General features: G+C 44.2%; 2 protein-coding genes across 5 annotated transcripts in view; both read left to right on the top strand.

Annotated features, from left to right (window-relative positions):
- Nucleotides 1–2,556, top strand: part of LOC122773510 (CLK4-associating serine/arginine rich protein) — an 11,346-nt gene extending 8,790 nt beyond the window's left edge. For 2 of the 3 annotated variants that reach the window (XM_044032267.1, XM_044032266.1), the window contains exons 16-21: nucleotides 465–525; nucleotides 687–745; nucleotides 818–864; nucleotides 946–1,031; nucleotides 1,237–1,261; nucleotides 1,896–2,556. In XM_044032267.1, coding sequence (XP_043888202.1) covers nucleotides 465–525; nucleotides 687–745; nucleotides 818–864; nucleotides 946–1,031; nucleotides 1,237–1,261; nucleotides 1,896–1,938 — 321 coding nt within the window. In that variant the 3' untranslated portion in view covers nucleotides 1,939–2,556. Of the gene's footprint in view, nucleotides 1–464; nucleotides 526–686; nucleotides 746–817; nucleotides 865–945; nucleotides 1,032–1,236; nucleotides 1,262–1,895 lie in introns of those variants that run through there. The other variant, XM_044032268.1, reaches the window with a different exon arrangement.
- A 1,191-nt stretch (nucleotides 2,557–3,747) lies between these two features.
- Nucleotides 3,748–13,822, top strand: znf296 (zinc finger protein 296). 2 transcript variants are annotated; one of them, XM_044032782.1, is made up of 3 exons: nucleotides 3,748–4,032; nucleotides 6,504–6,860; nucleotides 10,097–13,822. In XM_044032782.1, the coding sequence occupies exons 1-3, from the start codon at nucleotides 3,981–3,983 to the stop codon at nucleotides 11,842–11,844; spliced, it is 2,157 nt and encodes a 718-aa protein (XP_043888717.1). In that variant the 5' UTR covers nucleotides 3,748–3,980; the 3' UTR covers nucleotides 11,845–13,822. The 2 variants fall into 2 exon arrangements, with proteins under 2 accessions (XP_043888717.1, XP_043888718.1); XM_044032783.1 differs by lacking the exon at nucleotides 3,748–4,032 and adding an exon at nucleotides 5,069–5,248.
- Nucleotides 13,823–15,001: the final 1,179 nt, after the last annotated feature.

Below are 15,001 nucleotides of genomic sequence, written 5' to 3'. Positions count from 1 at the left end.
ATTTGCCTGCAGTGTTTTGACCTGCAGTTTGTCTTACCAGTCCGGGTTCTAACAGCACAGTCATGGGTGTGTCTGATTCAAAATGTCACCAGCTCCTCCCGAATTCTGTTGAATTCACTGTAGCTTAAATTTCTGTTTTAATTTCCCAACACTCTCTCCCTCATCAGGCATCCTTGTCCTTTTTTATGTCTTCAGCAGTGTCCGTACATGTTCCTAACTGTCCTATAGCAGCATTGTGCCTCTGCACGCACTCGCACCCAGTTTACCTAGCAAACATCACATGTAATGAGTTTAACTTTGACTTTTTTTCCTCCACCAGCAACTGTACCTCAAGGTGATGTTATTAAAGTTGTATAACAATATGGCACCTTTTGATCTTACCCCTTGTATACACACTCAACACGCACACACTCTTTTAATCAGGCTGTGAAAAGGTGCATTAAAACAACTCTTATCACCTGCAGCCCAAGATGACCCCACAGGAGCGACTGAAGCTACGAATGCAGAAGGCGCTCAACAAGCAGTGTAAGTGCAACAGGATTGAATGAGTGTGCTTTGTGCACAAATTAAAAAATGGGTCAGTACAGACGTCTGAATTTTGAACTCAATAAGATGTTGCACAGTCTGTTGCATGCAAATGGTGGATGTTATTAAAAATAACAGCGTTTTTTTTTTCTTTGCTGCAGCCAAGGCAGATAAAAAAGCAGCTCAGGTGAAGAGCCAGCAGCAGGAAAACAAAAGACAGGTAAGTGTTTGTCTCTTAGGTATTGACTACTTTTATTCGCTTCAGTTCTTCATTGCTGTTTATGTTTGACAGGAGCGAGAAGGAGAATTACGAGCCATGGCACGCAAGATACGCATGAAGTAAGGCCCCCCCTTGTGTTTAGTACATTGTTAGGTGTTGGTGTGTCATTTGCAAAAGTCTTAACCAGTGGTTGTATTCAGGGAGCGCGAGCGCCGTGAGAAAGAGAGAGATGAATGGGAAAGACAGTACGGGAGACAGAGCCACTCGCCATCTCCTTCCAAATATGGTGAATGCTTTGTTTTCTAATCACAACGTTTGTGTGTTTATCGTGTGTACTATTTCATGCTCTCGCGCTAAAGTCACTAAAATATTTTATCAGCTCAACTTCTTGTCTCATAAGCTGGCATCTGTTTCTGCTCTGACAGTTTAATAGGCTTTAAAATGCTCTGCCGCTCTTTTGATCACGATCTCTTTTGTCGTCTGTCCCTCAGGCCGAGAACACAGCTCCTATAGAAGGTACGTGAGTTAACGGAATCTGCACAGGGCTTTGTCTCTTTCCACATTCATGCACAAACGTTATCTCGAAGCATAGGAAGCAAATATAAACATAGAAACAAAATAAATATGAATATGAGGCAAAACAAGAGAATACTATTGTAAAATATACCAGTTTAAACAGTAAGATTCCATTACGTACTGCTTAATCTTAAAAACCAGTTATGCTGCGATGGGATAATTGACTGGGATTTTCTGAACAGCATAAGTAATCTGTGTATAACAAAACTATTAATATCTTGGTAATGACACACCGTGCATATTGTTGTCATGTTAGTGTTAAGCTACCTTGGTATTGCGTTACCTGAGGTCGCTTGTTAAACTTAGCAGCAGGTTTATACAGCATTGTACTAATCTAAACTGACTTCACATGTACATATGGTTTTTGACAAATACTGAATTTTATCACAACTATATCCCAGACTTAACATTTATTAATATTTGGCTGTCAAATGACGAGCAGAGTGACATCAAGGATTACCAAACACCTTTTCCTTTACTGTAGTTTATGCTGTACGTCAGTAATCTTGTCAGTTTATTTGCATTTTACACTAAAGTCTATCCTTCAGCATCTTCTCCTCTGTCATTTGTCTAGGAGGTCACGGTCCAGATCACGGAGTCCTCACTACAGATACTGAGCAAACAGGTGGAAAATATCATTCTACAGTGCATCACCATGTGATAGACACACATACCGTCTAATTAGGGGGGAAAAAAGCAATTGGGAGAAGATGAGAACAGAAGATGTTCTCTGATAGTTTGTTTTAACAAAGTATCAAAACTTTGTTTTTATCTCTTAGTTTCACTAATTACAAGCAGCTGATTGGTTAAGACCTTTGATCTTCAGTTTCACTTCATCATGTAAAGGTCATCTCATTATCTTTTTTTCTTTTCTACCTGAACTCTTCTCTTCGCTGCAGACTTATCTACACACACACTTGCTATTCTTCAAAGTATACAATAATAAGCAATACCTTAACTTTAACCGCGTTCATTGTTTTCCCATATGTTAGTTTTCCGCTGAAGAAGGAACACACAATAAGGATTGTTTTAAACATCCTCATGAACTGGTGTACAGGATATTTATACACGTCCATTAGAAATGTGTTAATGAAAAGTCAAAGTTCATGCATTTATTGAAACAATTGCTCCTTTTATACTCTGCCCCTTGCTCACAGGTTAACCGCAAATAACATTTTTTTGTCCTCGGACATGTGGAATGTTAAATACAGCAAATAAAACAATTTTTGAATTTATTTGCTAGTATTTGTTTTTGTTTTTGTCTGAAAGTCTTATGTTTACAGGTTATACAAAAACACGTTCAAAAGCATCATCCTCTTCTACTTGGGTTTCTGATGATATTAAAATGTTTCTAGGAGAGTTATTAATGGAAATGTAGAAAACTGTAGAAAACCCCTATCGTGCAAAGCTAACAATGCTACTCTAGAACCAAGGTTATTATAGTTAACCAAAACGAATTAAATAACAAAAACTAAAATTGAAAAAAACATTTTCATTAAGGGAAACAAAAAATAAAACTAGATAACGATGACTAACTAAAACTGACTTGTGTGTTTTTAAAACAAAATTTTGTAGCAAAAATGTGCTTAGATTTCATCTTTGTAAATTAACTTACATAATCCTTTTGGATTCATAGGAAATGTATTTATTTGTTGGCAATTTTGAAAGGTTGTATTTGAGACTGCCTTTTCATTCATTCATTCATTCATAATGTGTAATGTTTTTAATTTGTTCTAGTTTACAATGTGGGACAATAGGCTATGCAAGTTAGACTTAACGTTTATTATGTAGTTAATTGGGTTGAGTTGGTTCATCTATGTGAATCTTATCACCTTTTTGAATCTTACACATGGCAAATATCCATATTACAAAAAAACTAACACTGAAACTAATAAAAACTAAGCATTTGCAAAAAATAGAAACTAGCAACCCTGCTCAAACTAATTGAAGTCAAAACCTTATTATATATTCATGTGAGATGGCACTGTGCTGCAATTGATAATTTGTGTCGCTAGCTGGCGACAGATCCAAGCTTTGCACCTGGACGTGTTTCACTGTGGCTCTAAGTCAGTTGGACTCGAGGGAGTTTTGTGGCGTTTTGTGTGTATTTAAACGGTTGTGTCGCAGTCAGTCACAGCTGGGTCGCCGTGGAAAAAAGAGAAATGAGTTATCTCTGTTTCCGGTTTGTTTTGTGTACACCTGTGACAGAGTCAGCGGCTTAGTTCCTCGGAGCCGCTGAGGAGGAACTAAATATGGTTGATTTCCAACTCTGGGGATGTAAACGTCATCGAAACGGACAGTTAAAATAGAGAGAGTTAAAAAAAAAGCAAAGCGATAACGAGCGTGTTAGTTGAGGAGGGCGGGGTCAGTGTCGGCGGGGGCGGGCGGTGCTTACATTCGCCCATGCCCCGCTCGCTGCGGGGGGAAAGAAGTGTGAACTTGAACGCCGCCTTCACCGCTCACTTTGAGTCCAGCAGGCAGAGGGAGGAGAAGTGGGGTCACTTAACTCCCGTCGTCCGTGTCCGTCTTCTTCGCTCTGGTTTCGGGTAGTTTATCGGAGGAGCACAGCGGCCGGACGGTGTTCCGCTCCGGGAGCGTTTGTAATCTCTCACATTTAGACCCGGAAAGCTGCCAGACGCGGAGCGCAGCGCACGACACGATGTCCAGGCGCAAACTTGGGAGCAGACCGCAGCACCTGAGTGTGTTTCAAGGTAAGAGAGCAGCACTGTGTGTGTGTGTGTGTGTCGACACATTAAATATCATGTTTTCTTTTCCCATTTTTAATTTTCTTGAAAGTGAAATTAAACCACAACGTGGTTGTGATGAATCACCCATCACATATAATTAAACTAATAACTACATTTTATAAGATTTGCTCATTTGTGAGTAAACTGCTGCTGCCGCTGCCGCTTTGTGTTTAATCGAACCGAATTACAGGCTGGATGGATTTTAATCCATCACGCGCACTTTAGTGGTAAATATTTAGATAAGGGATCATAAATATTCTGTCGCGTTTATCCTGATGTGCCCTTTGGCTGCAGTGGCGTTCAAAGAGGACAGACCGGTTTACTGGCACGCTGTTTTCGGAGGCTACAGGTCCGAACACGATGATTAATGTTCCCAGGTTAGACGATGATCAAGTTTGTTTCTCTCTGTCTTCTACAGGAAACTTTTCTTTGCTGGTGTTTGTTGTTGTTTTTGAAAGATCCAGAATCACACGATGACAGACTTATATTTTTCAATTTCTTTGTAAAACTCTCCAACATAAAACAATTGTCAGTTTTGCATTGGAAATTGAAAAAAGTCATATAATGGTAACTGTCTTACTGTAGGCCCGTGCAACGGGTCCAAATCTATAACATGATCTGGACTTTTGATACATGTTCCTGATTTAGATTGTTATTATCATTATTATTATTATTTGGCTGAACAGTCTCTCCACATATAGTTTTAATAATTCTGATAGTCATACACTTTTGTGTATTAGCACTAGCAGAGGTTTTCTGTCTCTTGAGTGGCCTCTCTTGTTGTTGTTTTTTATTTTTGGGGCCAGTTTAATGAGCAAACCACTGAAATAGATGAGTGTGGGTGGGGTTGATGCTCAGATGCTTAGAGAGGAAACAAGACAGACACTTAAAACACACACACACAATTTGTTTTTTACAGTTCTCTATAGGAGACCGGTGGTGCATGTCTAGTGTGACCACAGGCCCTGACTCAATAATCTGTCTGTGTGTGTGTGTGTGCGTGCTTCTGACCGCGCCTTGCAAGTCTGCACAAACAGCGCACCACTGAAACAGGAAAGGTGACATTTTTGAGTAACAACTGGCGAGATCCTACTACAGACTGTACTGTCTGTACCTGTCCTCTGTATATGTGCTCGCCAGCTTGGCCCTGGCAGGTGGATCCAGTGCAGGCATCAACAAGGTGTGCCCATGACCATGTTGAGCAAGTCTACTGACTGACTGACCCTCCCTCCTTCTCTTTCTTTCATTCTTTCTCTTCCTCCCCACAGAGAACCTGAGCTGGGGAAACTTTTAAAGTTTCTCAGACCCGTTAAAATAGTTTCTTCCACTGCTGTGACAAACACTTCTCTGCCAATCTGTACACCGCATAAGACTTATCAGGTGGTTGAATCAGATGAGCCGGCCTTTATGTTTGTGAGCACACACACACACACACCACAGCGCCTGCTCTTATCTCAAACACCTTCAGTCATTTTTTTTCCTCTTTTATTGCAATCAACTTCCCGTTGAGAAACCCGCTCCAGCTGCCAGCGGCTGGTGTTATAGGGCAGCATTATGAGTGAAAGGTGAAAGCCTCATAATCTTGTGCTTTTGATTTAGTCACTTGTCAGCACTGGCATTTTAAAAGTGGATGGACTGTGGGTTTCTGTGCACCCAGCAGCCTCAGTCGTTGCGAGCGGATCTCTTCGGGGTAGGTTAAAGGAAGTGGTCAGTATTGGCTCAGCAGACCGGCCTCGTTTGCTTACAACTGAAACTACCACTTTCAATCACCACGCCTGCTTGTTGTCCCACTTAGGTCAAGCTGCACTTTCTTTTGAAACTTAGGTTGTTAATTTGACATCCTAGAAAAGAAGATTCAGTCAGGCCTTTTCATGGAGATAGGATGCTGAAACGAGAGGACACCCATTTTCACCCATAGGTTGTGCTGCTCTCATCGACACCAGTTTGCCAGAGACTGGGTCGGGACCCACAGTTGGGTTGCGGGAGATGTTTTTGATTGATTTTCCGAATTGGGTCACAATAGTTTTTCATTATACTAAAAGTTTGGCAAATGCTGACTGCATGGCGTAGACAGAGAACTTACACACAAATACAAAGCTAAATGAGCAAACTGGAGCTGTGGCTAATGATCATTTATATTAACTACTTGGTCTACAGAGATGTAAGCAAAGAAAAAGAAACATGGTAGTGTCCAAAAGACGAGAAGATCCACAGTTTAGGGAATGAAAGGTCTCTGAAAGCTGATGGTTGCAGCTTAGTTAAAAATATTATTCTTTTATTTATTTTTTTCTTTTATCCACTGGCAGTTTTGCCCGAATTCCTGCATAATTAGCTGTACTTGTATATATTATACACCTGTAATGTGTTGATGACCCTGGTTGGCCTCATCCTCCTGTAACAACTGTACTTTCTCCCCCTCTATGCCTGTTTCTTAGATGCCACTGAAATGAACATGGACGGCACTGGCTCCTACGACAGCCACGCTCCTCTTGCTCCACAGGACCAAGCTCCTAATGAGGGTCGTGACCTCCTGACCTGTGGCCAGTGCAGCCAGGCCTTCCCTCTCTCCCACATCCTGGCATTTATCCAGCACAAGCAGGGTGGGTGCCGCTCCCAAAGCCAAGCAGCAAACACCGGCACCACACCCCCCTCACCTGCCAACCGAGCACAGCAGCATGTCTCAAATGCCAAGCTGGGGCCAGGCTTCATTGAGCTGAGGAGAGGGGCAACCAGGGACAGAGCGTGGGGGGAGGAGTCCACTGTGAAGGTGAAGGAGGAGCCCAGAAAAGCAGGTGAGTGCTTGGTAGGGAAAAAAAGCAGTAAAAGAAGGCAGGTTGCTAATTAGTGACTCTGTATTTTTGTTTGGTTTTATTTTTTTTCTGTCAACCGCCCCCTTCTTCGTTTAACAACCCCCCCCAACCCCAAGTCCAGCTCATTAGCTAGCCGTTGCCATTAGCAGAGCTGCATGAGTTAGTGACGCACAGGCTAATTGTGTGGAAAGGATAGGCGTCAGGATCGTTCGGAGCACACTGAGGGTCCCCGAGGGCCCTACACTGAGCACCTGAGCTCCAGAGCGCTTTCCCATCTCCCTTACTGTCAGTCTCTGAGGTGGAGTGGCCAGGTAAACATGTTTCTCCCTCTCTGTCATCCACTGTGCCCTGGACAACAGGGTGTGAAGCGTCGGAATCAGAATCTGGAAAAACTTTATTTTCTGCCCTGACAGAAAATTGTCTTTAATGTGGGCTCAACGCTCAATGAAACAAGTTAAATACACAGCATGAAAACAAATAAACAAACGGAGTGCTCTTAATTGCTTATTGTTTCTTTAAGATGTTTATGGCAGTGGGAATAAAATATTAAGCCTGGGGGAGTGGCAGTCTGATGTGGGTGGTTTTTCTTTTTTCCTGCTTGGTTCACATCTCTGAACGAGCACAGGAGCATGTTGCTGTGTTTTCGAAGTCTTCTTCTGCGGTATGAAATGGTCAGAGAGCGCATGTGTTCATGCAGCTCTACTCGCTGTCATGGCACTGTAATGGAGGACGTTGCATCATGTGTCGCTCCTCTGCCAGCTCCTGCTGCCCCAGGCCAAGCCACCTGAGCTCCTGGGAATCTCCTCCTTCCTCTTGCGATACTCTTCTTCATCTTATGCATCATCTCCCCTGTCTTCTCTCCTGTTTCCATATTTTATGTCTCTAACAGTATGGTTGGTCTGTACATTAATCCATACATTAGGCCTTTTATTCATTTATAACACGAAAGAGTGTAAACATATGATTGTTGACAGTGCCAAATATTAGTCATCTTCATCAGCAATTCATGCATTCTGTGAAAGATAATTTGGAATTGTCATGTTCATTGGTTAACAACGTGTTGAAAGATATTGTTGTTTCCCTGCCAAGGTCAGGTCGGGTATATTCAAAGGTCTCTGTATATCTGCTAAGTGAATATGGGATGTTGCAGCTGTTTGCAAATGGACAGTGCATCTTGAGACACTCACAGTGGGTATTCGTGTCCCGTTGCACATTTTGAAACACTCTGCCATGTACACACACGTTAGCAGTTCCTTCCTTTGTGTAACGCTCAGGGGACGAGTGCACACACTATTTCCTTTTGTCCATAACCTCTCTCTTGTTTTTCTGTTTCAGTCGGTCTTTCATTCTTTCGCTCAAGTCTCTCATTCACAGTCCAAGAGGACACAAGTTTGGTCATTTCGTGTTGCACACGAGGCGAGAGGCAAATGGCGTGACAGATTTTGAATAATAGAAAAGTCTATATGTTCAGATTAAAGTTTCGTTTAGGTTGAATTTCTTTGTAGTGCTCTTATCTCCTCCCGTTGTATCAGCTGTGACTTGAAGGCTATGCTGTTGCATGTTAAAGTGCCACAGATCAGTTTTAATTTGGACAAGCTTTGGCCTCCAGAGTGGGAGAACATGTTGTTTTGTTGTACTGCGGAAGGGAAAGCGAGCATCTGAATCTACCGAGATGACTGGAAGTGAAAGAGCAGTTGTCCCACAATGCACTGTTCCTCCATCCGCGAGAGACGGGGGTAGAATGGGACGGATTACTGAAGAGCTGCGTGCATCTGTCTCGTTCCTTTTTATTTATTCCCCTTGTTTGTTTTTTCCACTCATCTGTTACACCCCTCCACCCTCCTCATTTCTTCTCCCATCTTCAACACACTTTCACTTTGCCCTCTCGCACCCCCCCACCCTCCACCCCTCTCCCCTGCCTCCCAAGGGAAAAGAGATTCTGCCTGCTGCTCGTTAGTGCTTCCAGCCAATCTGCATTTTTAATTAGTAGTTATTGCTTCTGCTTAATATTCAAGTGCTACCCCGGGCCAAATGGGAATCCTTACAAAAAAAAAAAAAAGCGAAGAGTAAGAGTGGAGAGAGAAACTGGTTGGGTATTGTGTTTCACTCCAGGACCCCAAGACAAAAGCACCCCCCCACCCCCCCTCAGGGAAAGATTTGGAAGGTTTGGGGGGGTGAGAGATGAGGGGTTGGAGGATGGGTCTCAAGTACAATCCAAAGGGGTGACATATTTTCACGGTGTCTCTTGGCCCCATGTACTATTTTATAATCTTTTTTATCTAATTTTCTCTTCATCTCCTGAGCCCTGACCTACCTACCCCACATTCTTTTCTTCTGCTGCTCTTTACCCTGTTTTTTTTTTTTTTCTTAAACAAAGTACCTCGACTTTTCTTGGGTTTCTCCTCCGGCTAGGTTAAAGGATATGAACACTACAGCTCCTCTCGTCTCCAGACAGAAAGAGGGGGCTGGGCGTTGGGGAGAAAGAGAACGAAACAGTTGCCGTCTTTTTCATCTTCACTCTCCTCCCCCCTCCAGTAAAATACAGAAGGATTTGACTTGAGGAAACATGAAAGAGGCTTATACCAGACTCTGCTTTGAACCTCTCCAAAAAAAAAAGAAAGAACTGTTTTCCCCCTCAATTTGAGGATCTTCTCTCCAATTTTGATTTATGCAGAACGGCCTCATTTGTCAAGCAGGCTGAGTCAGTGCCTGATTTGCATAAAGTGTTCATTTTCTACGTTCTGCTAATTAGCAATTTGCAGCTTAATTGGAGAGTGACTCTCGGTAACGAGACAATGCTATCCACATGTAAAAATATCTCCAGATGTACTTTGCAGCATGGCCTCCTTCTTCTCTTTTGGCCTCCCAGCGACTGCTCTTTGGGTCCAACTATCGTAACTCCTCGTCTCTCACTTCTAACTTCTTTCTGTTCTGTTGTCCTGTGTCTCAGCTGACCCCATACCTGAACATCATTGGCATCTCCCTGTCCCTTGTGGCCATTTGCAACACAATTTTAAGCATTAACACACACACACACACACACACGGTGCACTGTAACGTCAGCATTAGAGTAGACAACACACCTGCAAAAATTAGCATCTAGCTGCTAGTGTGTCATTTATTTTATTTCAATTAATTTACCCCCTGATGGATGTCATGATTACAGTGTATATACAAATTGCTAACTTGCTCCTTGTGTCCATTTTTGTTTCTTCCAGTGCCAGAAGAACCGACCTATTTCACCTGCCAGCAGTGTGAACGCATGTTTCCTTCCGCATGGATGCTCTTACAGCACGCTCAGCACGCACATTCCTTCAGCATCTACCAAGAGGACATGGAGGTTCCTGCAGATATAAGAGACGAAGAAGGTGTTAAAGAGCACAAAGTGGCTGCAGCCACTCTGGACCCACGCCACCTGAGCCAAGCACTTGCCACAGCCTTTCAGCCCTCTCGACTGAGTCGCTCCCGTCGGACACACACCATCACCTCCTCCTCCAGGAACACACAGGCAATGAACTTTTCAGTGCGACTCAGGGAGCTCGCAGAGGGGAATAATAACACCAATGGCAGCTCACCTGTAGGCGTCATGCCATCTCCATCCTCTTCTCCGCCAGCAGCTTCTCCCTTTCCTCAGACTGGCTCCGACATCCACTGTGAGCCGTGTGACCAGGACTTTAAGTCCCTGCATGCTCTGTCAGCCCACCGCCGGACACATGCCTGTGAGAGGCCCTATCACTGCGGAGTATGTGGGCAGGCTTTCGCCCAGAGTGGCCAGCTTGCCCGTCACATAAGGAGCCATCACCGGCAGGTTGGAGGTGGAGGAAGTGGATATGAGTCGGTGGAGATGGCTGTGATGGAGGAGGATGTAGGAAAGCAGGGGATGAGAGGGATTCAAATACAGCCAGCTGCAAATATGGTAAAAGGAAAGGTTAGTGCAGACATGAGGGCCCAGGGCCCCTTAGAGCTGGACTTCACGCACCCCTCTGTAGCTTCAAGCCTGATGCTGCTGACCTCACAGGTTAGACCAACAGACAGAGAGTTGCTGAGGCTGTACCAACGCCAGAGAGAGGTGGGTGTGGAAAAGGAGGATGAGGCAGAGGGGCAGACAGAGCCTCAGCTCACCCCACCCTGCGCCAGCCCGTCCGAAGGCTCACTGGAGAGCGGAGAGACGGGCGGCAGTGGTGAGAGCGGTATCGCTAGTGGCAATTGCACACCCAAACGCCCAGAGATGGGTGACCGAGTGCGAGGAGTCGGAGAGTGGGAGAATGAGAGCGATGTCATTGAGAGGGAGAAAGACTGGAGCTCGGCCAAAGTCAGTGAGGTCGTGCAGGAGTGGCAAAGGGATAATGAGCGGAGGAGTGTAGTAGGAGGTGGTGTTAGCGGCGCTGGAAACAATAGTAATACTACTGCTGGCTCTGCAGGGAAGAAAAAGAAAGATGAGGCCTGTGAGTTCTGTGGTAAACAGTTCAGAAATAGCAGCAACCTGACTGTGCACCGCCGCAGCCACACAGGTGAACGACCCTACCGCTGTGGCCTGTGTAACTACGCCTGCGCTCAGAGCTCAAAGTTAACACGTCACATGAAGACACACGGTGCTCAGGGAGTTAAGGCTCCCTTCTTTTGCCAGCTGTGCGGGGTACCTTTCACCGTCTATGCCACTCTAGAGAAACACCTGAAGAAAGTTCACGGCCTGAGCCACGCCAGTGTAGGAGCGTACACACAATCCAGTGCGGTAGACAATTTTGCTGCTATCAAAACCGAAGAAGCAGTGGGCGTGAAGATGGAGGATGAAGCCAGTTTGGATCCGACAGAAATGGAGATTAACGTGGAGAAAAGCACGGAGCATGAAGCGAGCCAGGGCCCAACAGAATATATAGAGAGCAGAGGGAGTCCAGTCATCGTGGACAGTCTCTTCCCACCTGAGAGCAGTGCGGAAGTGAGCTCAGCTTTGACTTGTGCTCCATGAGAGCCACATCGCAGACTTAACTCACCCTTCAAATCAAAATAACTCATTCCAGCCCGGAACTGATTGTCACGTCATATGGAGTTATGACAAAGCAGCGGGGAGGCTCGTCCTCGTCTGCTCAGGCACACAGCAGCAACTCTGTTCACAACTGGAGGCGGAGCTGTCAGCTCAATGTAGGTGTCTACAGTTGATTCAGACCACAGAGAAAAACAAGGCCATGACATTCAGCAGGGAGATTACCCGAGCTGTTGAACAGGAAGTGAACTGCCACAGTCCACACCGACACAGGAAACTGATCACCATGTTGCAGTGCAGGATGCAAAAGATGAGTGATTTATCTCTCTGGTGACCCACTGGACAGGTGGAGGCGAATAATAACTGCCAGATAATGCAAAGAACAGATTCTATCAAATAAATAAAAACCTTAGCAGTAGAACGATGTTAATATATTTTCAGTGTCAACAGTCCAAGAGAGGGACGATATTGTGCTACCTTGCCATTTTCTTCACAGACGACCTTTTAAAGGCTAAAGATGTGTTAAACAGACACAGGGGTGAAATGAATCCAAACAATGTCCGCCTGCAGTTTCTCAGACTCCTCCTGTTAAAGGCGCTTGGCTGTCACAACACATGTCACTTAACATAATGTTTACAGGGCTCACAGGGCCAAGCAAGGTTGTGTTCTGATGTTGTACGATGTTGTATGGATGATTTTCTGTTTTCTTTTTTTTATTCATTTTTATTAATGTGAATGAGGAGACCTTAAAGTCTCACCTACTAATGTGCTGGGTTGTTTTTTTCATGAATAGTTTCTATGCATACAAAAACCTGCAATTTTATCTATATGAGAAACGGGTGTGAATAATTATTCAATATTTGTACTTAGTAGCTGGTAATTTCGCTCTTTCATTGTTTACATTTATGCTGGTTTGCTTGAAGCTTGTGCATGTCTTGCAGGCATTTAAGAGTGTCCATTTTTGTTGCCTGTGTTTGAGTTATTCCTTATTTATGAATGCTGCATGTCGGTGACTGTGTTACTGACAAAGTCTTTTTTCACTGCTGAACTACAGGGTCGAGATGAGCAGCGGGGATAGAGTCCATTGCGGGGTTAGTTTTGTGCAAGCACTTGGGTGAGCGAGTTGTGTGAGTGTGTTTGTGTGTGCGCGAAAGACAAAAAAAAAGGGTCTTTTATTGGATTCGGCTGATCGCTGTGTCATGCTTCATACAGATCAGTGGATTTACCGGCAACTTAAAGGTCCAGTGTGTAAGAATTACTGTTCTCCTTCACTCCCACTTCTGTTGCCTAGTGTGTGTGGATTGCATTATAAGTGTAAAACAAACTAAACAAGTAACCTGGCCGGTTTGTCTATTCAGGCTGCTGTAGAAACACGGCGGAGCCAGATGGTGGCCTCCATTAAGTAAGACCCTCGTCTTAAGTACATGTAAAAGGTCTACTCTAAGGCTACAAGAACCAAACCCATTTTATTTTAGAAGCAATTATACACTTATACAAACATCTGCCAGTTTCTGCCAATAAAGATGTTACACACTGGACCTTTAAATGTGTGTAAATCTGTCCTTTTAACATAAGCAACAGGACAGAATATACAGTAAAGAAAGTTCAGTGCAACTGACATGTTTCGACGACTGTGATGACCATATTTTTTACCATAGCTAATTTCTACTTGTCAGGGAAAACAAATGCTTCTGTGATGCTTGGAGTGAATGTGAGTGTGACGTTACCATTCAGGGATAATATTTTGTATATAGATTCACATACTTGCTGTTGCTATACTTATTATTATTGTTGTTATTATTAATATTATCTGCCTGTCACTGTTACGTTTTCCCCCCCTTGTGCTGTCTTTACACTGAACACTGGCTGTTGTGACACTGTACCACTCTGCTGTTTTTGTAAAGTTGACACCATTTTGTACTGTGTCACGAGGAGCCTCAATAAAGAATTGAGGTGCAGTAGATTATGTTGTGCAGTGTTTTTTTCCCTCCCCTCAAGTCCATGTTTTTCACTGCCTGTGGTTGTTTTTTCCATGCATGTTTAATTTATGTATCTTTCTGATTCTTGGAGCCCAGAACAAAGCCTTTTGAAACTATTTTAAGTATCTTCTCTCACCAGTTTGTTGTCTCAGTCAGTGTGTGGTTCCTTTCTCTGAGGACCACAGTCAGCGCTGGGTTATTAATTTTTAATTTGAATGTTTGGTTTAGGGACGCTCGCTCCTTATTTACATCTCTGGGTTGTTACCAGCTTAATAAAGTTGCATATGTGTGAGTGTGTGAGTGTGTGGATTGTTCGGTCTGTGTGCATGCCAAATGTATTTGCGTCGGTGTCAGTCATCCAGCTGGTTGCTGGATGGATGCAGCGAGCTGTGATGGGACACAGGCGTCAAGGATTTCTCAGGATACAAAACGGGGGCAGTTTGGTTATTGTTTGTGGGCACGTTAGGAGGCACAGAGAGGTGCATGGGGAGTGTCAAGGGGTTGGGATAATTGCTGACTCCATTTTAAGGACATAAAAACCTCTGCACCAGCATCTCTGGCCTTAACTCCTCCCCCCGAATGAAAATGAAGTTCTATGATCCCTCTAGCTCATTAACAGCAGGTCTTTTAATGAGCTTTCAACAGGGAGGGGGCTGGGTAGATGAACAGGAAGAGTGTGGGTTTGCATGGTGGAGGGTGGGGGGGTTATTGCACCAGATGCACACCCACCCACTCCTACCAATTACCATTGTGTTATAGAGAATGAGGACCAAGTGAAGACAGAAGCTCCTTGGACCCAGATGAGTCAGTTTGTCCGTTTCTGTCCACAGAGACAGATAAAAACGGCGAGGGAGGACAGGTACCATCCTACATCTCTCCCCCTGGTAAACTCTGCTCGGCTGCTTGTCTGTTGGGCGCCACAGCCAGCGCCATTTGGCGCTCATATGGACCCAATTATGTAAGGTAAGGTGATACACGGCAGAACACAGTACAGAAGTCCCTACAGCAAGTGGATATCTTTTTTCTTGTCCCCAAGTGCCCTTTGTCTTCCTGCAGTCCACACCTCTCTGAGCAGCTCACAAACACTGCACAGGCCGGTATCACACCCAAACCAGCCAATCACACTATGAAGAGTTAATCGTGTCTGCCAATGGGAGGGAGAG

Source organism: Solea senegalensis, linkage group LG8 (assembly GCF_019176455.1).
Source record: "Solea senegalensis isolate Sse05_10M linkage group LG8, IFAPA_SoseM_1, whole genome shotgun sequence".
NCBI classification, from domain to species: Eukaryota; Metazoa; Chordata; class Actinopteri; order Pleuronectiformes; family Soleidae; genus Solea; species Solea senegalensis.
This window is presented reverse-complemented; position numbering and strand designations above follow the sequence as displayed.

Coding starts and splice junctions, on each gene's coding strand:
- znf296 (XM_044032782.1), top strand. CDS start 3,981: ATGTCCAGGCGCAAACTTGGGAGCAGACCGCAGCACCTGAGTGTGTTT. Junction 4,033..6,503: donor GCACCTGAGTGTGTTTCAAG/GTAAGAGAGCAG, acceptor CCTGTTTCTTAG/ATGCCACTGAAATGAACATG. Junction 6,861..10,096: donor GGAGGAGCCCAGAAAAGCAG/GTGAGTGCTTGG, acceptor TGTTTCTTCCAG/TGCCAGAAGAACCGACCTAT.